General features: G+C 39.6%; 1 protein-coding gene across 8 annotated transcripts in view; it reads left to right on the top strand.

Annotated features, from left to right (window-relative positions):
- The window catches only part of npas2 (neuronal PAS domain protein 2), a 77,774-nt gene that overhangs the window by 38,815 nt on the left and 13,317 nt on the right, over positions 1-25,642 (top strand). For all 8 annotated transcript variants that reach the window (XM_054755769.1, XM_054755765.1, XM_054755771.1 and 5 more), the window contains 12 exons: positions 13,103-13,280; positions 15,224-15,280; positions 17,703-17,857; positions 17,971-18,062; positions 18,261-18,350; positions 21,266-21,386; positions 22,136-22,249; positions 22,371-22,489; positions 24,280-24,362; positions 24,464-24,570; positions 25,258-25,405; positions 25,512-25,596. In XM_054755769.1, coding sequence (XP_054611744.1) covers positions 13,207-13,280; positions 15,224-15,280; positions 17,703-17,857; positions 17,971-18,062; positions 18,261-18,350; positions 21,266-21,386; positions 22,136-22,249; positions 22,371-22,489; positions 24,280-24,362; positions 24,464-24,570; positions 25,258-25,405; positions 25,512-25,596 — 1,245 coding nt within the window. In that variant the 5' untranslated portion in view covers positions 13,103-13,206. The remainder of the gene's footprint in view (positions 1-13,102; positions 13,281-15,223; positions 15,281-17,702; positions 17,858-17,970; positions 18,063-18,260; positions 18,351-21,265; positions 21,387-22,135; positions 22,250-22,370; positions 22,490-24,279; positions 24,363-24,463; positions 24,571-25,257; positions 25,406-25,511; positions 25,597-25,642) is intronic.

Genomic DNA, 25,642 nt, shown 5'->3' on the forward strand with positions numbered 1-25,642 from the left:
AGGAAACACCCATTTTCTAAGGCGTTTAGTCCATCATGGCTCCCGCCACGTACTATAAATGTAACTTTTACCAATTTACCGTTCGCAAACATAATTACAAACAATATAGAACATATTTAAACAAAGTCAATAAATCATGTCAGTGACCCGTTAAGGATTATGTTTACGTTACCTTCATAGAACACGTGATTCTTGACACGACTGTTCCCAAAGACACGATGTGGCAAAGAGACAACCACACAGACACCACCTTCCTGTTTTGCCATGAGTTGTTTCTTGAATTCAAGTGTGTTTCTCACCTCAGTAACCCACAATAGGGCCAAAAGTGCCAGCATTTTGATAAAGAAGGTGAGAAACACTATTGTGGTGTCTCGCTGCCACATCTTGTCTTTGGAAACAGCCACGTCTTCAATGAACGTAAAAGTAACCTCAAACGTTCATTTATCCCTTTCAATCACCATCTATATGTATTTAGAATTGTTTTAAGCATGTAAAACTATAAAAACGTGTTTTGTGTTAATATTTTTGAGAGTCAACCGCTGATGACATCATAGACAGGCGACATACAGTAGCTGTCTTCTGGTTCTGGTTGCCATTTTGTTAGCAAGCTGTGCTAACAAGGACGTTTGTGATAAAAATACATTAAGAACAAAGGTGGACTCATGAATGTTTTTATAACACGACAAGACGCGCTTCCTATTGTACGTTAATTGGAAAATGTGTGCAAACCGAGGCAAAATTTTGGCATAAATTTTCGACTTTAACCGAAAAACACGCTAACCGAGGTGAACGCTAACCAAGGTTCCACTGTAGTTATTTCATGCACACATACACACACACATTGTTCACTTAACACCTGTTTGGTTTGGATACAGAGCATTAGATGCAAGTGTAAGTGTGCCTAATGGTGTGCCGTGGAATGTAAACAGTATAAAACAGACATAAAGTGGCCCAGTTATGAGGTTGACATAACCCGTTCCACCCCCGCGCCCACCTGATCCACCTGATGACATTCATGGCAAAACGCAGAGGTGGTATGTCATCATTGTGACGCCACAAAAACAGGGTGACGAATGGCAGTAGAAGAAAAAGAAATCACTACATGAATCACTACGTTGTTTGTTAAGCTGACTTAGGGTGTGTTGGCCCCACAAGTCTCCCCCAGCTCGACTTGTGTCAGCCTTGTTCTCTAAGAGAGGTTCCCACCCCTTCTATGACACCGCGTATTGACTGTGTGCATGCTGTGGAGTTGCGGGGTCACTGGGTGCAACCTTTGGCCGTCCCACTGTAACCCAATACAAGTGCTTCCTGTGCCCTTAAGGAGGCATTACCTGCGATAAAAATCACAACCTATTTGTGTGTACGTACAGCATATGTATGTATTTGGGGCTGTGGTCTCTGTGTTTGTAATTGCAAGGATAGCACACATTTACTAGTCACTTAGCTCAGGAAATGAGAGGACGTACTGTGCAGCAGCCACTTAATTAGGTACGCCCCCACAATCTAATGAGCTTCAATACAAGAGCTGTCAATTAGTCAGAGATGCACTTTTTTTCACCACATACAGTAATCCCTCGTTTATAGCCGTTAGTTGGTTCCAGACCCAACCGAAGTAAGTGAATTTCCGCAAACTAGGATTTCTTATTTATATAGGGAGTGTTTTCGTAGTTAGAGCATAGAAAACCTGTTTACGGCGTCCTAATTATTACATTTTTTTACATTAATAGAGCCGTCTAGACATTTCAGTAAATCATGGATGGATGTTGATAATATGCTGTATATCAGCCTTACACTGTGACCCAAACAGGATTGTTTGGCCTTGGTGGAGGTCCGTGCTGTACGTCATTCCAGTAAGCCTTTTAGATACTGTTGTGCAGGTGAACCTAATGTTGTGACTGGTGCGTAGAATGTCAGACAGCAGACAGGAATGTTAAAAAGCACGAACACATTCCCTTCTTTGACCACCTGTAACACTTTTGAAGTCTGCGGTTTGGAGTTTCATTTTGGCCCTATGTTTGTTTGGATTTGATTTACTGTTTTACTGCGTTAGTTTATTCCCACACGACGCTCCAAAGGTTGAGTGGCGCTGTGAAGGCATAACAAGTAGTACACCTCCACTGCTCTGTGGAATGATTGGATCTGTAAGCAGTGTGTTTAAACAGCTCTAATCCTTGTAAGGTAAACAGCCTTAGCGTTATTCTTATCTTCTGCATGGAGTCCACCTATTGACTGACTAGCAAGCGGACAGCAATCTTCATGCCATCGTGTTTGTCTCATCTTTATGTAAAGCTCAGTATGCATAGGCACATTCTGTGCATGTCATGAGTGTAATGAGGTGTAATTTGATTTGGACTCACTCAGATGAATGGAAACATTATTGCAATGCTAATGATGTCAAACAGGGAACTATCTGCTGTCACCTGAAGAGCGACACGAGATATCTTACACCTCTGTGGTAGATTACATGACCATGTTATAGTACCCCATAATACCTTTTGCCTTTTTTACCATAGCCACACAAAGTAGTAACCTCTAAAACATAGAGGAACTTCTCATAATTAAGTCAATTAAGTGTTTGGTATTTCGGGGGCAGATCACCAATTAGTGCGTTCAAATAAACTGACAACCACCGAATGAGCAATATGTCTATTTTACTTTATTTACTGTCCAGTAGAGCCCAGCTTTTCGTGAGGATTACATCCCGGGACTACTAGCAAATGATGAATATCCGCAATTGAAAAGCAATTGATACACCCATGAAAATGTCTATTTTTGACACGCTCCTCCCCCTCCAAACCCTCCTGCTACCCTGACATTCTCCTCCGATTTCAGATCACCATTTTCAATAAGACTGTTGTATTTATTAGATTAGACTCGTCTCTCTTCAGTGTGCCTCACACACTTTTTAAACACAATTTAACGTATAAAATGTAGAGATGTCAATCGATTCAAATATTGAATCGTGATTAATCACATTTTTTGTCCATAGTTAACTTGTAATTAATCACAATTAATCGCAGCTACAAATCAGTTTTTACCGATAATAAGTGTACCTTTGAAAGATCATTTCAAAGTTTTGAATACACCTATCAACATGGATGACTGGATAATATATTTGCTTTATGCAAATTTTTGTTTATTAAACAAAAAAAACACTGGGGGCAGTGACATCGCGGAAGTGCGCTGGCGAGGATGCCTTATGCCTGGTGACGTGTGCTATGTTTGAAAGTGGATGCCGCGAACATGCTATGGTAAGTTTGAATGCTTATTTTTTGTTGTTACAACCAGAAATTAGTGTTATGGATGTAAAATGAGACAGGCAGAAGCACCAAGTGTCACCCTTGATGCGCCGCCGGGTTGATAGACTGTTGAGTGGATGTGTGTTCATGTACCGCATGCACCGCAGCCACTCTGTCACATTTACATACCTCTGAAATGACGCCGATCATCTGTTTAAGCCGTAAAATTCAGAGGTCTTGCACCCTTGTCTCGCTACAGTCCATCGCCTTTCTCTTTTGTACAGCCCATGTGTTAGTTATGTCGCGTATCTCTCTACAACTCTGATATAAACAAACACTGTAGGCCTAACATGGCGGCCGCGGCCCACATTGTATTGCGAGATCACCTGCAAGTATCACGAGATTTCGTTTTGTGCGCGTGATCCAAGACGGTGGCGTAAACAAACCGGTATTTTGGACACGAAACAAGGGAGCGAACACAAGCCATGGCAAAATTTTAGCAAAAAGTTGGGTTGTTAACCGAGGTACCGCTGTATTGACAACTTACAAAAAATAAAGTGCTCAAGAACAGTCAGTAGTTTACAGAACGAGGACTGTGCCCGTACACTGCAGGGTTTCCGCAAGGATTTTTGAAGCTGTGGTGGTGGGCTGCATGGGAGGGCGGACTGCCGCTGCTGCGTCTGCAATTTTTAAAATGAGAAATAGCAATTTATTTATGACTTATTTATATAACTTTTTTTCAACAACTAGAAGAACATGAACCCGGAACATTGCAAAACTGTTAATCTAATGGCAAAGTTGCTGAGAGCACTGGCACCATTTAAATGGCACTTTATTTACAAAACGTCTCCACTCAGTGTTTTCACTTGTCATTAAACACAGGTGTCATGTTTGAATAGAACACTCCTAAAAATACTAAGAGGTGAAGCAAATATTTTTGGTGAACAACTCAACATCAGCTGGTGAGCTACTGCTAGCATACGAGCTACCTGTTGGAGACCGCTGTGATAGCATTGCTGTTAAAGCTGTACACACGACGTGTTTCTGTTGCACAACTTTGACACACAACTCGTGTTTTGAAGACAAGCCTCAAGTATTATACTGTAATGATAATACAAGAGAGCAAGATTGTGAAGTGACACTTCAAAAAAGTAAGCTGTGATGATGATCTATGATTGATGTATCCCATGAACGTAATAGCCACTTGTAGCTCGGAGCTAGCTAGATGCCGCCAGCAAGGAATGTAAACAAAAATGCCGGAAAGTGGAATGATATTGAAACGTGAGCGATCACACACGCTGGCATAGATAGGCTTAGCATGTGACAAGCTGTCGTCAATTGACTACACAGTTTACGGGCTATTGTTCATTCTCACGATAGCGTATCTGGTCACATGTGCAAGTGACAGCAAGACAGACAGGCGATTTCGGTGAATGCTTATCAAAATAAAGCGCAGTGAAACATTTTTATGATATTTTAAATCATTTTCAAACTAATTGTGATCAACATGTTCGTAAATAATAAGCGATATATGTTTTGATATAGCATATATATCAATTCTTACAATATATGACTTAAAATTGCTTTCAAGTTTAAAAAAAACAAGTCATTTTTAAAGTGTGGCGGCTTTTATTTTGTAGTGGCGCACCGCCATGATCAATTACATGTAGTGGAAACCCTGTACTGTAGTCCAAACACTCTTTTACAGAGACATACAAAGACACTATCCACTAGCTCTTCTCAAGATAAGCGATACTGTATGTCGCTAGTGACAGGCTACATACCACAGTCATTCAAAGTGGCTGTAATCAAACCCCTTCTTAAAAAAACCTAACCTTGACCCACATGTCTTGTCTAACTACAGACCAATATCTAATCTTTCTTTTTTCTCCAAGGTCCTAGAGAATGTAAATGCCAATCAGTTACACCATTTCCTTCAAAACAACCGCCTATTTGAGGTCTTTCAGACCGGATTTAGAACACACCGCAGTACAGAAACAGCCCTCGTGAAAATTACTAACGACGCCTCACCGCATCAGACAAAGGCCTCGTTTCAGTATTAGTTTTATTAGACCTCACAGCAGCATTTGACACAATTGATCACAAAATCCTGATACGGAGATAAGAGCAATGCCCTTGGCATTAAAGGAACTGCATTAAAATGGTTTCAGTCCTATTTTTCAGATCGCCTGCAGTTTGTATCCATTAGTAATAAAGAATCCAGACACGTTAATGTCAGTCATGGCATCCCACAGGGTTCTGTGCTAGGACCTGTATTGTTCAGCCTTGGTATGTTCCCCTTAGGCAAATATCATTAGAAAACACTCAACTATCAATGAAACCTAACCAAACTAGTCAGCTGTCCAAACTCCAGGCGTGTCTCAACGACATAAAGAGCTGGATGACCTCCAACTTTTTACTATTAAACTCAGATAAGACTGAAATCATAGTCCTTGGTTCCCAGCACCCCAGAGACAAGATTGCAAATGATATTACTGCCCTAGATGGTCTTGCACTCATCCCCCACAATACAGTCAGAAACCTTGGTGTCATCTTTGATCAGGACCTTTCCTTTAGTTCCCAAATACCACATGTGCCAAAAACTGCATTATTCCATTTACGAAACATAAAGAACATCAGAAAAGTCCTGCCACTACCAGATGCAGAAAAACGTATTCATGCTTTTGTGGACCTCCAGGTTGGATTGCTGTATCTCTCTGTTAATCGGTTGCCCTGAGAAATCTTTAAAGACCCTTCAGTTAGTCCAAAGCACGGTCAGGCACCAGTCTATGTTAAAGAGGACAAGTGCGAAATCTCAACGCTTGAAAGAAAAATTCTCAGTGAGGCATAAAGACAAAAAAATGTCAACCATGTTTGTGGGCTTTTTTTAACAGTGGTACATAAAAACTGTACATTTGACCTGAATTGCAACGTATTTATAAATGATTACCCACTTGGGGTGAAAGGGATGTCTTTCCGGTGGAAAAAAACAGCCTCTTTTCAGAGAAAGAAATAAAGTAAAATGTTATTATTTTAACCAAAAATCTGCAAAATCGTGGGGCCGTGAATGCTGAATTCCGAATGTGTGGGGATCCACTGCATATACATCTATACTGTTTATTAACTATTAACAAAAGCATTCTTAACCATTTTTTGCCCTGCTCAAAATTGAGTTGCAGAGGTTAAAACTAGGGCTGAATGGTTTGGGAAAATAATCCAATTGGCATTCTTTGCTGCCAATATTAGGATTTAAATTCGATACATGATTTTAATTTAATTTCTTTGGGGGGTTGTACAACAGCACCTAATGAATGATTTTGCAATAACCAACAATATCAGATACATTTAGTAAAAAATGTCCTTTTCAATAAGCTGAGCATACCTTTCATTTCAAGTTAAATGATGTGACATGAATAATTATTTAACTGGTCAACACAGAACCATAAGTACGTGTGTGGCTATGCCCCTATGCAAAGTCATTTCAAGGAAAAGGTAGGACTGGGTTATGTTAGCAGTGACTGCTGTGGGTCAGTAATGTTATTTATTTTTGGTGTTTCTATAGTCCGCAGGTCAGCGAAGGCACCATATGCATGCTTGGCGTGGGAGTGAGAGTGAGGTGTGAGCACTGTTTTTGGTGCACGTTGCTTCACGATTACACTGTCAGACTTGTGTGATTTTGTTGGTGTAGATTACAGCCGACTGTAACCTGTTACGGTTTGTCAGTTAACCTAAAAATCAGCAGAGTCTTGACATTACTGTTGGGACGTTACAGCATGAACACATAGCATGCACCAGAGGCGATATTCTCGCTATGGCCCTGATAGAGCATTCCAACTAAAGACAAATAGCAGATGGCTTGTGTTTCGTCTCATTCACGCCAAAGTAGTTCATGACATCATGGATTTAATCAGTGCCCATCAGAAGGGTTCAAAGTGTCGATTCCGTTGATTTTGTGGAATTAATTGATTGTTGATTAATCATGTCTCCAACGACAAAATAGCCTGCACTGCTCGGCTGCAACCAGCAGAGGCGCTGCTATTTTCAGGTGAAGACTCAGCTGTCTACCCGTAACTCAAAAAGAAGCAGCACGCTTTTGAGGACAAAATGTACATTTTCTGGACATGGAAGACAGATTGTTTGAGAGGAGTAAGGGAGGCCAAGGTTGAGAAACCATCTCTGAATGACTCCTACCTATCTCCCATCCTTTCATTCCTTAAAAAACATATTGAGCCTTTGGTTTCAGGTGCGTCCATGACCAGTTGTTCCAACTAACAGGGGTGATTCCACCCAAATGACTGTCGTTGACTGGCAGGGGCTTCACACCACTGTATCTTAAAGACTGTTATTTTGCACCCCAAAAGAGTGAATCTAGTCTTGGTTGGGGCGTGCCTCTAATTTAGAGGATACATACTTTAGGTTCTGAACCATCCCGCCAGACTAGAGCTGTCCTATCTAGTCAATGAGCATGAACTGATGACACCTGCTTGGATAAGAGACAAAGCGTCTTCAAAGACAACCTGAACAGTCTAGTTGCGATCGATTCAACGTCCTGAGAAAAGTTGTCCACATCCCTAAACAAACCATAAAGTGTGAAGTCCTTTGAGCAGCAGATGTTCGTCCATTAAAGTTGAAAAGAAAACCCGATAGTAGAATCTTGAAATGAAGTTGTCACATTGGTGTTCTTCATAGGACATTTAAAGCTGTTGCTCTTGAACTTGAACTCCACTGTCGGCTTGTACCATTCCCCAAGTTCGAGTCGCTAGTTGAAAGCTTTTAATACCTCAGGGCACACATGTAACCAGACACCGGTGTTTTTAGCTCTTAACCTAGCAAGGTGTGGTTTTAACCTCAATTCATTTAAAGAATGTAGGCTGATATGTGTGGCTTCATTTTACACAGTGAGGTGCTGAAGCTGCGTGTATTCCTCCCACATTCCAAAAACATGCATGTTAGGTTAATTGGTGACTCTAAATTGCCCATAGGTATGAATGTGAGCGTGAATGATTGTTTGTCTATGTGGGCCCTGCGATTGGCTGGCGACCAGTCCAGAGTGTACTCTGCCTCTCGCCCAAAGTCAGCTGGGATAGGCTCCATCATATCCCGGCATATCCCGGAGTCCCTAGTGAGGATAAGTGGCATAGAAAATGGATGGATGATTGGCCTGAAGGTTAAGACGTCTGTTTTTCCATTGTTATATTTTATATAAATAGATAGATCAATGTTTATTGTCATTGCACACAGTATACAATGGATGTTTGGTGGCTCCACTTCCATTTCTAGCAACAGTAAGACATGTTAAAAATGTTCCAAATTTAACAGGTATAAAAATATAGATATAAAATCTAGAATGTACCGTACTGTACTTGTTATTCTGTTGACTTTATTTTTGCCAGTGCCTGACGAAATGCTTGGGGTTATGATGTGCTTTTTTACACATTTGAAAATACTGTAAGAGAATGCCTTTTTCATATAATTGGCATCTTTATTTGATAATGGAAAATTAATTTCTATATCAAACAAACATTAACAGTAGAATTTAATCAAATTATATAATTTGTACACTGCATCGAATCCTTTAAAATCGTTTCGTCTTTAAAATATATCGGTTTTGAATCATATTGTAACCTATGTATCTAGATTCGAATCGAATCATCTATCACAAACAGATTTGCATTACTGCTAAGGATGCAGTTGCACAAAAAAAAAAAAAAACGGGCTTACCAGTAGCACTTGTCAAATGGAGTAAGGAGAGGTAACACCCGAAAGCGAGGCAGGACATAAGCATGGCAGGGAGAAAAAATTCTCTATTGCAGTTAGGAACCAGCTGCTGCTCGTGGCTCCGTCCAGCACCCAACCCAACCCAGAAGTCTATGGGCAGAGACAAGACAGGAAGTAATAGGGAAAACACACCAAAATAAGAGCTTACGGGCTGGAATGTAACAGAAGTTTGATCGAAGGAGGTGATCCTGATTGAAACTTGTTGCTCACTTACCTGCACTATTATATTATTATGGTAACATTTTGTGTGTAACAGCTGTGTAATGAAGAGAAGCTAATAAGACAAAACTACTGTACACAGGGGAACTTCTCATCTGCAATACAGCAATAAAGGCCATCTGACCAAAATTGTCAGGAAAATGTGCCTTAAATGACACAAACTGAGGCAAAAGTTGACCAACCAAGGATATGACTAAGTAAAACCTTTTAATTAGAGTTGTTTGTTGTTAGTGATTTTATTTTAGTAACTTTTCCGAATTTCCCTTTCTACTTTGAGGATTAAGGACTTTCATTTGGATTTTCGGCGACTGGCTAGATTCTGGCTAGATTTAATTTCCGATCCGATACTGGGTAAAATATATGATGGTATAGGCGATAACGATCCGATACAATTTGCAAAATCACCTTATGTGTCTGATTTTAAAAAGTACTGTGCAGTATTTCACATCGTAGCATAAAGAATACAAGACATCATAGTAATTTATTGATTTATTTCAAAACCTGAAGTACACTGAGGTAGTGGGGTGATTTATAATGTAGCCAAGCTAATATACAACATCAGAAAAAACTATAATACTGTATATCTGTAGTAGTAGTATCAAAAGTATCACTATTTTGATTTCAGAATGGACTTTAGAGCACGAAGAGCTGGTATCCATATTTCAGTATTGATCTGCAGATTACTAGCATGCTCTCCTTAACGTGTTTGTGGCAATTTCAAGGATTTGTGCAACAGGAGTCAATATTTTCTCAACCAAATGATTCCGTGTAGGAGATTAAGAAGAAAGAAAGCTATGCTAGTTCGTAAACAACTTGCTGCCACGTCTGATGAACGCTGCTTTACTAACACCTTTTAAAAATAATTTATGGATGAGAAGAAGAACTTTTGCCTACATCGGTGAGTACCTTTAAGGTCTCGGCAAGCACGGCGAAACACGCATTTCGAGGACATATAGGTCGGATATATGCGACCTGACCGTTCACACTGCAGTCGCATCGCATACGTATCGGGTTTATATCCACATACGAGTGAGGCCTGAGTCGTATTTGAAAAAATCGGAATTGTGGTGTTCACAACGACATGAAAAAAATCAGATACACGTCACATATGAGCAAAATGACCTGGACTGTGAACATAGCCTTTATGCTTGTCACGATAAACCATGATAAACCTTCCTACGGTTATAGTACCATTTCAAAATATAATTGTTGCCATTATCGTATTTATCGTGCAATGAAAACTTGCAAGTCACATGCCCATGTGTCACACTACTATAGGCCTGATTAATCCAACGATTAAAAAAAATGCTGCGGGCAGCGGAGCCTTTGTCCCGACAGTCAATGCTGACTGAGGTGTTTGGACGACGTAGTAAAGTAGTGCAAAATCGTGCACACTCACAGTGTGGTTCACTACACGTTAGGCCTTCCAGTTAAGGGATAATAAATACCCAATGGTCATTATTTATTCAAGTGCAATTTTGTTTACAGAGACTTGGTACTCCATTTTATTTATATTGTAATTATTGTTATGTCTGCTTTTTATTGGAGTGAGAGAGCGTTTTGGGGCGGCATGGCTCAGGTGGTAGAGTGGTAGTCTCCCAATCTGAAGGTTGCGGGTTCGATTGTCCGTCCTCCCGTGATCATGTCGAAGTGTCCTTGGGCAAGATACTGAACCCCCAGTTGCTCCTGATGCTGCGTCATCAGTATATAAATGTGCTAACATTGTCAAAGCGCTTTGAGTCCCTTGGAGGTGAAAAAGTGCTATACAAGTGAAAGACTATTTTTTCCTGACAGGGTCTATTTTGTATTGTTTTTGGTTATGATTGTGTGTTTTATTGAAGAGCAATTTTTGCTACAAGAGACGGAAAGTCCATGTTATTTTCATTGGGGTTTTATGGGGTATTATGTTGTTTGTTTAATATATCTTATTGAAAAGCTCTTGACATTCCAATACTCTTGAGAAATTAAAGTTTATACGATGTACTCTCATAATTATGCCATATAATTAAAGGTCTAAAAAATGTTGTCCATAATATCAATTATCAACAATAATTTGTAGGACAATTATCAACGAGCAAAATTTGTTATCATGACAGGCCTACGCTGCTACATCATTTATCTTGCTAAAAGGAAACAAGGCCCAAAGCAAATCAATTGACGGAAAATGAGCGATATTTTTGGACTATGAGCAGAGTGCTGCCATATTTTGAGCAAATTGGAACCATATTTTGATTGGTCACAATAATCAGTACAGGTGGTCTTCAGGTTACGTACAAGTTCAGTTCCTAGACTGTGATGTAAGCTGATGTTTGGTGTAAGTATGATCTTATTCATAAATTATAGCTAAAATATTATACTCACACTGTACACAGAAAGCATGATGGAGTTAAAGTACAGGAATAAAAACAAGTACAAGAATTAAATGCCACAGTAATACAAAAATAAAAGCCAAAGCACTAGCAACCTTTCCATGTCAAGAATAAGACCACTACTACACTGCTTAGATATTACTGCCACTTTTAAGGGGATCAGCGACCTGGCAGTTATGTGTAGTGTTAAAGTGTTTTATCCTTTCCAACTGTCTGTGAGCGTGACGTGAGTCCTAACTGTGTTTGTGGCTGTGGGCAGAGAGGTCAGTTTAGTTTGCTGATGTTGTTTTGGCGCAGTTAAGCCAATTTTGTTTTTGCAATAAAGAGATTGTTGATATACGTATATCCTTAATGATGGTCACAACAGTGGAGTGTTGAGAGTAGTGCTGCGCTTCATTTTAAACCTGCATGACTGGAATTAATTTCTATCTATTTCAGTTCATTCTTTCCATGTACAGTATATAAATCTACTTTGTTTCCTTTTGCAACTCAGAATGATTTTGTGCTTGAAATCTGTTGCATGCATACTGTACATTTGGCGTGCTTTGCCTTACATCGACTTTTAGATTAATAATCATGGACATAGCGGAGACAAAAAGTGTTTTCACTGGAGGACTCACTCATACGTAACCGAGCCAACCGCAAAAGCAAATAAGTGGTGATCGTTTGAAGGCAGATTATTCATCGTAACAACGTAACATTTTTAGCATGACACTTCTATGCGTCACCCATGTCAGCTCTTAGTCGGGATGTTTATTACAAAAGTGCCTTTTCTTGTTCATTTTCACCTTATTCAGTGGCTGTGAAGGAAGTGATTGTTCAATTATTATTTTTTTCTGCAAGGTTATCATATGAATTATCTGCTTCAGACATTTTTTCTAGGTCAGAGAAGCTCCTCCTGTGCAAAAACACTTTTTACTGTTGCAATGCTGCACCCAAATTGAAAATAGTTCAATGCTGTTACATTACTGATGGTGAGCTGTAATCCACAGAAAGATACATATTTTTGGACATTTAATAGTGCAGTGGAACTTTGGTTTTTCCAGATGAATCTGTTCCAAAGGGTCTGTCTTAAACCAAATTAACCGAACAATTTTTCCAATAGGAAACAATATAAATTCCAGATACCCAAAAATGTTAGTTCAGCCCACAATCTGAAGTTGGCTTTGCTGTTTGCCCCCAGTATGATTGAGTTTGACACCCCTGGTGTAAAACAAGTATGGCGTTATTTGGTGTTGGGTGTGTGATCCAAGATGACTGAATCAACAAGCAATGCTATCTAGTACCAAAGAGTAAAATACGAGTTTGTCACACACAATACGATAACCGAGACGGTGTACAAGACCCGAGGCAAAGTTTTAGCAAAACTTTTTGTCAAAAAAGGAATCATACGAAAACCGAGGTTCCACTGCATGTGTTTTCTTCTACAACCCAAATAAAATTGAGTCAACAGAGTAGTTGATAATGGTATGCACTTTTTTTTATGTGTGTTCGCAGGATTTGGCATTTGTACGTCCGCTAGGGTGTGCTAGTTTTGTGTGAAAGTACGCTCAGATGAGGTCAACACGGATGGGACTTGTGAGAATCGAGAGACAGCCTGGATGGGAAAGAGCGTGAGTATGGACAACCTTTCTGACTTCGGCGGCCCCTGTCCTTCCAGCCGCAGGGAATGGGAGTAAGTATGACGACGAGCTTCCTTTCATTCGGGGACTTTGTTGTTATTGTTGTCGTCTACATCCACTACGCTCTGCAGCATTTGAAATATTGACAATAGAGTGGAAGTCAAACGACCCAAATTTCTGCCCTTGCATTACTTCAGTGGCATGATGAGACAGCGTACACCATAAGAGTCAGTTCAGCAACCCCTCAACCCCAGCATTACCTATGTGTTTTGCTTTTTCTTGGGCTTGCCTTTTTCTCTACCACATTTATTCCAAAAGGGGTTGAAATAAGAAGAGAACATGAGATGAAAAGAAGAAGTGCTACAGGAAGTTACCTGATGTAAACAGACTTTTAAAGCCGTAGCGTATGTGTTGTCCCTTGTTTGGTTTATGGTTTTCATCTTTTTACACTTGTGTCCCAATTAATGTGTGGGGCGGTCCTGCAACGCAAATTCACATCGGGCTTTGTCCGTAAAGTTAAGACTCTCTTTGTTTTGCTTAACTATTAAGTCATTCATTTATTTGTATTTATTTGTATTTTTTATAAAATTTTTCTGGTTAGTCACTATGACGTCTCCCTTATGTTATTGGGGCTTAGGATCGTCAATATTTGGTGTGTGTGAGGGGGTTTTCCACTTATCCAAGGTCGGGTCACAGTGGGGTGGGGCTCCATGGCAAGCGTCTGGTGGCCAATGGGCTCACCACTCTTAGAAAAAGGGGTCGAGTGCAGTGTGAGATGGGTGGCAGCTCAAAGTGGGGACCTTGGCGAAGCCGGGTTCATGGAATTTAGAGCATATGTATTATATTTGATATACCTTCCTCAACTCAAAAGTATCAACTCTGCACTTGTAGGTGTGTGGATGTTAGGTCACACGTGGGTCACACAAAGACAGACGTGTTTTTCACAGCTAAAACAGCTTGGGGTCAAATTGAGCCCAGAGGAACACCAAAGCGTGCAATGTGTGTTTAACAGATGGAAAAAATATCATAACGATAATTTTATGCTGAACCAATTGTACCCATCAAATTAGGAAGAGTCATGAAATAAGAAGCAAAAAAATAAAAAGTCAACTACTATTTTTTTAAACATTGAATGGGGTCAAATGAACCCCAAGGATGATAGCAGGGTTCATCGTTCAAATGCTTTGTACAAATGATTTCTGTTTCTATGATTTCAATTAGAAATGTGACCGAATGAGTTGAGATTGATTTTAAAGATTCCACTGTACTGTATATTGATTGGTCTGTAGCTAATCTGTCACTCGTACTCTTTGTCAACGGTTAGTGTCTGTCCTTTTTCTTTCTAAAGCGGTTTAAGGCAACATAATGTAGAAACTGCATATAACCTTCAAAATCCCTTGGATTGTACTGCAATGTGTCGTTGCTACTTTGTTGAGCTATAATATTGGTGGACCAGCCTGGACACACCTCTCCTGTTCTGTCACCATAAGCATCTGCACCAACGTTACTATTTGAAGTAGTGTGGGGTGCTTGCATAAACTTGTGTACTAAAATTATTTATTTCAAGATAGGGTTTGATGGTGTTTAGAGCATGAACTTTTTTTTTTTTTTAGCTTCTGACCAGTTGTTCCTTTCTACATCTTTACTAGTATTGTTTTTTTAACAATCCTGTGATAATAACCTGGAGGAAACTGTCATTTATATTTTTCTGTGATGACATGTGAAAACCATGTGCAGATTTACTGTAACTGCATTCTGCTATTTCTATGGATAATATATTGCACTGTACAATAATATGTGGGGAAAGCATAGTTTATTCAGATGAAGCTCTGTTTAATGAAGACTCTCAAAATAAAGGTTTGGGTTGGTTGCAATAGAAAGCAAGTGTGCTGTTGCCAGGTAACCACACATTAGCTGATGAGATTTGTCCGAGCTTTGTGCATTGTTTGTGGTTTGTGAGAGATGTGTAATTTAATTTCTGCTGGTCTGATTCTAGTACCATCAGCTGCGTGGAAGATTTAATGGATGAAGATGAAAAAGACAGGGCCAAAAGGTACTTCTGTTGTATTTATGACATGCAGCTATGTTCAGACTTTAAAGAATGATGACTTGTCATATTTGACATCGGAAAAATTGATTTAGTTGCAGTTTCTCCACTGATGGAAAACACAGTAAAAAAAAAAAATGTTTCCAATAAAAATGTCTTGTTGGAGGGTGTTTACCTCGCTTGGAAAAGCACAGAGAAGCATGTTTTTAAGTCAAGTAAAGTGTTCAAATCAATGCCTTCGCTTTAAAAGGATTACTCTTTTGCCTATTGACCACGTCCCTCTTCTGCCTTGTTAACGTTGTGTACGACAAACAAACAAAATGCGCAGGGACGCAAATCTCTACTTAGGCATTTTCTGACTCAGACAATAACGAAGCAGTAGACAATGAATGACCTCCACTGTGAACTCACGTACAAACGAAAACAAACAGGTTTTTTCTTTTGGTGAAATTCATCATACTCAACATTGAATATACGCTTGTATGCTTCACAGCTCTCCATTTTGTTGCATTTTTTTGGTTTCAGTTTCAAGTTCAGTCTGTACAGTAAAGATAAATAAATAGATATTATCAGTTTCTCAATAGTATTTCAAATCGGGGGGCCTCAAAACATTTCTGGCATGACAGAAAATAATTGAGAACCACTGGTGTAACGGGACCACACCGTTGTTTATTCTGGGGCAGGGTTAACGCTTCCATCACGACTGAGTAATTATCATTTATTTGTCTATCCCAGGGGTGTCCAATCTTTTTCCACCGAGGGCCGCATACTAAAAAATAAAAGGAAGCGGCGACCACTGTTACATTTTCTCAACCAACTCATGTAGCGATGCGAGCCTACATCTCAGTTTTGTGTTATCGGGGACAAAGCGCATTATTGGTACTCTCCTTCCATTTACACTTTTTTGCTTGTTTTTCCTTCATTTATTTGTTTTGTTTTATTTTTACAAATATTTCAACTTCCTTGACCATATTTTTCTCTTTTTATTATGTCTTTATTCTCATAATATTTCATTTTATTATCGGAATATTATAACTGGATCGGTTCACAGCCAAGTGTAAAGCGGCTGGGATGAGAATCAGCACCGCCAAGTCCGAGTCCATTGTTCTTTCCCGGAAAAGGCTGGAGTGCCATCTCCAGGTCGGGGATGAGATCCTGCCCCACATGGAGGAGTTTAAGTACCTTGGGGTCTTGTTCACGAGTAAGGGAAGGATGGAACGCAAGATCGACAGGCGGACTGGTGCGGCATCTGCAGTGATGCACACTCTGCATCGATCCATTGTGGTGCAGAAGGAGCTGACCTGAAAGGCAAAGCTCTCAATTTACCAGCTGATGTACGTTCTTACCCTCACCTATGGTCAGGAGCTTTGGGTAGTGACTGAAAGGACAAGATCGCGGGTACAAGTGGCCGAAATGAGTTGTAGGGTGGCTAAGATGAGAAGCACTGCCTCCCAGACGCCTCCCTTAGGGAGGTGTTCAGGGCACGTCCAACTGGTAGAAGCAAGGAAGAGCTGGACGAAGTAGCTGGGGATAGGGAAGTCTGGGCTTCCCTGCTTAGGCTGCTGCCCCTGCGACCCGACCTCGGATAAGCGGAAGAAGATGGACGGATGGCTGGATGGATATTATAAGTTTTAGTATTATAGTTATAAGTATTAGAAAATTGCAACTTTATTCTTTGTTTTGTTTGTTTCTCATAATATTTTTACCTACTTTAAAAAACATATATATATATATATATATATATTTATTTTTTAATTAAATTTTCGTTTTAGTACGGCTTCCTCCCCCAATTTTTGCTGTTTTTCTAAATTTTCTAGTTTAATCGTATTTTTAGAATGCGCCGAGGGCCAATAAAAAACACCCTCAGGCCATAAACGGCCCCAAGGCTGCACTTTGGACACCTCTGGTCTATCCATATGTTAGTTGAATTAAATTCCTGTACGCAGGAGGTCATCTGTCTCCAAACGAGTTCTGCTCCTATGACAGCGATGTCAGTCCAGTTTTAGTGTACGTCGGAACTTACATAAATTATCCTTGATGTTGGTCATGGCGTTTGAGCGGCATGCAGCCAATGTTGATTTCTCCGCTTTCTGAGCATTTCACAGTCTAATTTCACTTCACTGTTCAATTTCATGATCCTATTCATTGACACATTGCCATCACAAGAGTCAACTACGTACAGTATATTACCTAGTTTTCTTCTGTTTCTCTTTGTACATTGTTAAATTATGAGTGCATCGTAACAATGAAATGTCGAAACACGGAACGTCTTAGCACGGAACTTCGTAACGCAAATTTTTAGGCTGTTTGGAAATCTTTTGTGTATTTTTTTGTATGCAATCGGGACACATTCCGTTAAACATGTGCTGCTGTAAATGTTCTTGCCTTCTTCTGGAAAATGACGACTGCATGTGTTTATTGCAAAAAGGGCATCCCGAAACAAATCGGAAAAGAAGCGACGAGACCAGTTCAATGTGCTCATCAAAGAGCTATGCACCATGCTGCAGGGCCAAGGCCATCCTCGCAAGATGGACAAGTCCACCATACTGCAAAGAACTATTGACTTCTTGCAGAAACAAAAAGGTGGGGCAAAACAAACACAACTCTTTGTTTTAGTTACCGTTGTTAACGAACACACCTCACATGGTCGAGTATGAGTCACTCGTCAGTTGCCTTTAACTGTGCTCGCTACGCAGACATCAGTGCACAGAATGAAACGTGCGATGTCAGACAAGACTGGAAGCCTTCATTCCTCAGCAACGAGGAGTTCACGCAGCTCATGCTCGAGGTAAGCACGTAAGAGGATGCACGAGATAGACTGGTATCCTCTCAAATTGATGATTTCAATATGGAAAACACGCCAACAGCTTTGCATCAACTTACCAACTTTTCATCTGCAAGCATGAATATAGTGCCGTGCTCCTCACAATAGATCAGTGACCAAGCTGCCTTCTCTCTTTTTTGTTTACATTTTTTTTTTTTACAGGCGCTTGATGGTTTCTTGTTAGCGTTAACTACAGATGGAAACATCATATACGTGTCGGACAGTGTGTCTTCACTTATTGGACATTTGCCGGTAAGTGGAAACGCATCGGTGGGATGCACTCTTCTTGCAGCTGAATTTAATGATTATGATATTTAATTAAATGCTTAAAATGAAATCCTATTGCTGTCAAAGGTCAAGTATTCATTCATTCATTTTCTGTGGCGCTTAATCCTCATTAGAGTTACGTGGGTATGCTGGAGCCTATCATCAGGAAGTATTTGGACAGTGAAATTAAGTGACATGTGTTTCAATCAAAATCTTACTGAAGTATAGACGTTTACAAAAATATGGCATTCCCATTTATTGTAGGAATTACTCTTGACTGTGACTTCATGCAGAATACCTCCAATCATATTTGGATTTAGGGACATAATTGTAAATAAAACCCAAATATGAAATACTTAGATGGGAATCATATGCAGTCAATGGCCCTTATTCATGAAAGTGTTTACTTCAATGTGCACAGTTGTGGTTACAGTTGTGCTAGAATGAATGCATCCCAGTCTCATGCTCTTATTGGCTTTTGTGGGCATTATGGTAATTAGTAAACGCCTGCGTGGGTTTTCTCCAGATACTCCAGTTTCCTTCCACATTAGAAAAACATGCATGCTAGGTTAATTGGCGACTCTATCCATAGGTATGAATGTGAATGGTTGTTTGTCTACAGTATATGTGCCCTGCGATTGGCTGGCGACCAGTCCAGGGTGTACCCCGCCTCTCATCCAAAGTCAGATGGGATAGGCTCTAGCATAGTCCCGTGACCCCTAGTGAGGATAAGCGGCAGAGAAGATGGATGGGTAAATGTCTACAATTGGGGAGAAAAAGGACTTAAGAACAAAGCACAAACAATTCTCTTAATAAATATTCTTAACATCAGACTTAAGGTATTAATGATGAAGACATAATAGTAGAGATGCAAAATAAACTCAACTCTGAACCTTCAACGTCACTTCCTGGCCTCCACACATCTGTCCGCCCGCCACTGAGGTCCCCTTGGGAACACATTTAGTGTGACACACACGAGCAGGAATTTTATTTACGCCTTTAATGGCTTATTCACTCTAATTATGTCTACTATATTGGGTAATACGAGTGTAAAGCCATGAGGCAGTAGCCACCACGGGAAGTACGCCGTCCAAAAAAACAACAACACGGAGCTGCAAACGTGTGAGTCTACATTATCTTATTTATGTCTAATATGTGTTATTTTCTCTTTATTACATCTACTATAGAAATATACAATTGTAAAGTTGACTATACGGCTGTTAATAATGTTAAAAATATATTTAGAAGATTGTAAACAGGTGCTCTGTGCCATAACTACAAAAATATTCCATTAATCAATGCTGAATCCTACTAATGCCAATTAACCACGATAAACGAGCAACGACTATACTGCAGAATGCAATGCAATTTATAGAAAAAGTGTCAAAATGCTGCGTGTGACTTTGAGTGATTCTTCCTGAGGTGTGATATTAGATTAGACGTATTGAAGGAAGACGCCTTGTACAACCAGTACTTTATGTCATGTTCTGCGTGGCAGGCCTAGTTTTGCTTTTCCTCAGTTTTCACGTTTCCTTATTTTTCACATTTTGTGCTCTTATTTTGGTTTTCTGTTGGGTGCAATGTGCAGGAGAGTGGAACGTGCATGCAGCGGTACCTGTTTCTGATTAGTAGACAGCGCTACTATTTAGGTGGAGCCACATTACACACAAAAACCTAAACATTACACTTTATACAGTCACTGCAAGTTGCATATTTACAATCCGAAGGCCAAACTTGGAGACAATTCCACACTGTGGACATACTGAGCTTGTTACTCTGTGGAGGATGGTACAGTCTGATTAGGTTGCACTCACTCACGATGTCAGTATCGGCAGAAATACCAATACCAAAATGATCAGAAATCTCATATTTATGCCAATATCGGTTGACCGATATTATCCCTACTATACATCCCTCCTTTATATAATAATTTTTTAATCCTATATTATTCTCAAGTATAGAACCACAGAAAATTCATGAAACACTTATTTTTGCTCAATAAAGACAGTTACCTGTATGTAAGATTTGTGCTATATGCTCATAAGAAACTCATACATTGGTGAACGCTCTATTCTTCTTTAAAAATATGTCATTTTCTTAAGAATTCTTCATGAATGAGGTTTCTCTCCGGGAGATACTTTCCCAGGCCTTCACTAAAGGCATAGAAATAAAGCACAGTTAAAACTCGGTTTTTGTACACACCAGTTTTCAGTTGATTAGTTTTTTGTCAGTTTCCTCGCAATGTTGTGCTTGACAAAATAGTCCATTTCTTCCATGAATTTGAGTGCCCAAACAAAGCAACCTATGGGTTGCTGACTCACTATGTGTGCATTTTTTATTGAGTGCAGCTGCTAAATAACCCCCCATGGGGACAAGGAAAGTTGCAAGTGTCGTAAATTTGATAAAGAAGATGAGAAACACTATTGAATTTGATCTTGCCAGGACGTACAGGAAGTCTACATCAACATAAATTCCATCCATTCCTTATTTATAATTATATTTGCATTGTTTTCTGCATGTAAAACTATAATTATTCTCCATAAAATGTATTTTTGGTAATATTTTTGGGTTATTTTTGGCACTAATTGGATTTACATGATTGCCTATGAGAAAAATTGCCTTGGTCTTCGTCGGACCTTTTGGAACCAATTAATGAGGAACACCAAGGTCCCACTGCACTCTTCAATGGCCAAGTCGGTGCCTTATCTCACCCCAAAAGGGTTGTACTTATTGAAGACAAAAGTGAAGGCACAAACGTATAGGAACAAGCAGCAACAGACAGGCTGGCATGCAAATAAAAATAAATCCTTTTTTTTTTTTTTTTTTTTTGCTTTCGGTAGGTGTTAAAAGTCAATATGGCGACAGATTGTTTACTTGTAATGTGTGTTCTTTTGCACCAGTCAGATATGGTGGACCAAAATATCTTAAATTTCCTCCCGGAACGGGAACACGGGGAGGTGTACAAGCTGCTATCATCCCATATGCTGATGACTGACCCCATTGCTGCTGACTTCCTGGCCGGTGAGTCGCCTGTTTTCACGTTGTCTGAACGACACAGCAACACAATTCATCTTGTCAGCACAAGTCCAAAACATATCTCCTATTCAGTTTCATCACAAAAAGCTAAAAATATCACCAGGAATCCTTTTCAGGGCTGGATATATTTAAAGATGGAGAAAGCAGGTTGTCGAATGGGGTTTGTAGTTTATTGGATTTCTAACTTGTGTGTCTATAATTATCCCTTTTAGCTAATAATAGTCATATGCTTAGTATCATAGTTTTAGACTTTTAATCACTGTTATGTTAACACAATAATCCCCCTGGCAATGAACTATCCAGGGCTCAAGGCTCTGACCTTAATCCTGCATTACTATTGAGCTTTTAGCAGGAAGAGAGATGTGAGTAGCTAAGCCTCAAAACAAGTTACAGAACCACGTGTTCTCAGCCCAATGCACATGAAAAGGAGTCCTTAAATGGTGTGCACATTGCTGTGGTTTATGCACACTAACCTCAACTTGTTGATGATGCATTATCACTGGCTAGTCTTCTGCTGTGCAGTAAATTTGCATGGAAATCATGTGGTGGTCAAAGAAATGAGTCCAAACTGCGTTGTGACTCGGTGGATTTAAGGAGTGGAAATTCTTATTTCAAAATATTACACAATGTTTGAACCTGAGCTCTCACCACAAAGCACACAAAGCTGATTTGTTGCGCTTACGCAGTCACATGATTTCAATCCTGATTTCAATCAAACGGGCTGTTTTTTTCAGGTGAGGCACATGTTGAATTTTGCTGTCACCTTGCCAGAGGCAACATCGATCCAAAAGAGCAACCTGTGTACGAGTATGTCAAGTTTGTTGGGGATTTCAAGTTTCATAACAATGGTAAGTACTTATTTTAGTATCTCAGCTAATAAGACTCCATTTTACATTTTCCTTGTTGGGAAATGTACTGTATTGTTATCATTTATTTTCCTAATTAGAATGACTTTTTAATGTCCCCCAGTGCCTACATCCTCTTGTAATGGGGTTGAATTGACATTACCAAGAAGCCTGCAGTCATCGCTGGAGGAGCAGGTCTGCCTCATTGCTACTGTACGATTAGTCACTCCGCAGTTTCTCAAGGTGAGACTTGCATCTGTGTGACAACTAACTGAAGAAATGAAACCAGCTGTGGTTGGGTTGGAGAATTTTTCTTCCATCAATGTACCTTTAGGGGGACATGGCTTTTAACTGGGGTGGTACCCTCACATGTACTGCTTGGCATTGACTTTTATACACTCAACAAAAAATAGAAACAAAACACTTTTGTTTTTGCCCCCATTTTTCTCGAGCTGAACGTAAAGATCTACCACTTTTTCTATGTACACAAAAGGCCTCTGTCTCTCTCAAATGTTGTTCACAAATCTGTCTAAATCTGTCTAAGGGAGCACTTCTCCTTTGCCGCGATAATCCATCCATCTCACATGTGTGGGATATCAAGATGCTGACTAGACAGCATGATTATTGCACACATGTGCCTTAGGTTGGCCACAATAAGCTGCGCAAAAAAGGAATGAGACTATTCTGTTTTCATGTCGGGGGGATCGAGAAGTATGACAGCACAAACGATAATAAAACAACACAAACAGCACAATTACAACTACTTTTGCACAAACCAAGCACAAAAGTGTTGCAACTACTTTGGTTGAATTTGGAGAAAATGGGGGCTGAGTGAACTTAGACTGACCTTTGTAATAAGCTTAATAACTACAAAATGAATATAACACAGTCAATATTTTTTATAGCACAAATTAAGAAGAAATTAAGGAATTAAAACTCTTTTGGATTTTGTTTTGAGCATGGGATGATTATGTGACCACCAGACATTCGAATCTTTAATAACGGAAAAAGTATGAGAGCACAAATGATCCTTTTAATTGCACAAAACAGCAAAAAATGTACCACAAATGACTGCAACTACTGTAATTTCTGGTGTATAAGCTGCTACTTTTTTCTTAAACTTTGAAACTGTTATATTGAGTAAAGACCTCCTGTAATTTCCAGTGGGTTGACAAGCTAGTCGTGAGTTGTTTTTTTAACGAGCTGTGTGGCTGATAGTCCGGTGCGGCCTATGTACAAATCAGTTTTTTCCTCTAAATTTAGTGCTTGCGTCTTATACACCAGAATTTACGGTGTTTTGTTTCATTTGGAGAAAATGGGGTGCTGGGTGAACTTTGATTGACCTATAAAATGATTTGTAATAACTCAAAAACCAAACCGCCACCAACAAGCACTTTAATGGCACAAACCAGTACAAACAATTGCGATTATTTTTGTTTCATTTGGAGAAAATGGGGGGGCTGGGTTAAATTTGACTGACCTATAAAATAATCTGTAATAGCTCAAAAACAAAAGCGGCACAAATGATTATTTTAATGGCACAAAACAGCACAAATCAAGCATAAATGATTGGTTTAATTTGTAGACAATGGGGGGCTGAGTGAACTTGGGTTAAACTTAGTAGCGGACTGAATAACTAAAAATTAGTTACTTTAAATATTTAATAACTTCAAAAGTATGACAGCACATAGGATCCTTTTTAATAGCACAAAACAGCACAAATGTAGCACAAACAATTGCGACTATATTTGTTTAATTTGGAGAAAATGGGGGAGCTGGGTGAACTTTGACCTATAAAATAATTTGTAATAACTCAAAACAAAAACGATAAGTTAAGTATATGTGGTATAACACTTTGGTTGGTTTATATTTTGTTCACTGTTTCTGAAAAGGAATAATAATAATATGTAAGTAGCATAACACTCGCAGGTCTTACCTTCATGTAAGCTTATTATATGTATCTCACTTGAGTAAACATTGCTTGTTATCAAATCCTGAAGGAAACTTACCCCTACTGTGTTCATTTTTTATAGGATTTGTGTAACGTGCATGATCCTTGTGATGAATTCACGTCCCGGCACAGCCTCGAATGGAAGTTCCTGTTTCTAGATCATAGGTACCGTAAATCATGTCACCGATTCCAATAATCATTCATTACTGTTGATTTCTAAACACTCAACACGCTACCTACTCATTGTGTTTTTTTATTTCTTTCAGGGCTTCTCCAATCATAGGCTATTTACCCTTCGAGGTTCTTGGAACATCTGGCTATGATTACTATCATGTGGATGATTTGGAGCTTATAGCACAATGTCATAAGCAATGTAAGTAACTGATAAAATCGCAAGTCCGTTACTGATAGGGTGCATTCTTTCGCTATACGACATACGGCGTTTCGGTAGACTATTGCGCATGATTTATTTAACGACTATTTTGCCGAGACAAAACGTTTCAAAGAAATGACACTTTCTATTTCAGTATTTTGTCTTATTTTGCACAGTGTTTATTTGTGAAATGCATTGGGTGGCATCACAGGAAGAGCAGTATAACGTGTTCATTCATTACGCGAGATGTGACCCATCATTAGTTTGAGGGAAGAGCTGCTGCCCGTATACATGTAGTTATCGGTTGATGACAGTGTCAGTAATTAAGTGCTGGACAACAATCCGACCGGTTTATCGAGCACCTCTAGTAACAGCCACAGAGGTGGAGTATTCAAAGGTTGAGGCACGAGACAAGCGTAGTTCGCTGATTGGTCAACAAAGAACGGTCACTTCTGTGAACCAACAGGAACAGAACTTCTCCATGTTCATGGTATGATGTCACATCCCAAAGTCAAAGACATTTTACTCGGACAAATACTGAACTGTATGGGACTGATTGTAGTGTAAATTTGAGCTAGATCAGGGTTTGCATTCCAAAAACAAGGCGAGATGAGCTAAACTGTACCAATTGGTGACTTATGTATTATGGCAACCTTCAGCCCATGAGTGTTTTTTTTTTCTCCCTAGTGATGCAGTTTGGAAAAGGTAAATCCTGCTACTACCGCTTTCTGACAAAGGGCCAGCAGTGGATTTGGTTGCGGACGCACTACTACATTACGTATCACCAGTGGAACTCAAAACCAGAGTTCATAGTGTGTACTCACACTGTTGTCAGGTGAGCTTATTTTGTTCTCCTGCCATGTTTTGGGATTAAAGAGGCCTATGAGATGCGTCTGATCCTGAAGGAGCACCGTGACTAATACTTTCTTCTTGTGATTCAGTTATGCTGAAGTACGAGCTGAAAGGAGGCGAGCGTTTGGCCTTGAGGAGCTGTCGCCACTGGAGATAGCGCCCTCCTCTGTGAAGGTACAAGTCCACAATTCTCCTGGCCGGATTATAGAAAATATCAGAC

Source organism: Dunckerocampus dactyliophorus, chromosome 16, assembly GCF_027744805.1.
Source record: "Dunckerocampus dactyliophorus isolate RoL2022-P2 chromosome 16, RoL_Ddac_1.1, whole genome shotgun sequence".
NCBI lineage: Eukaryota > Metazoa > Chordata > Actinopteri > Syngnathiformes > Syngnathidae > Dunckerocampus > Dunckerocampus dactyliophorus.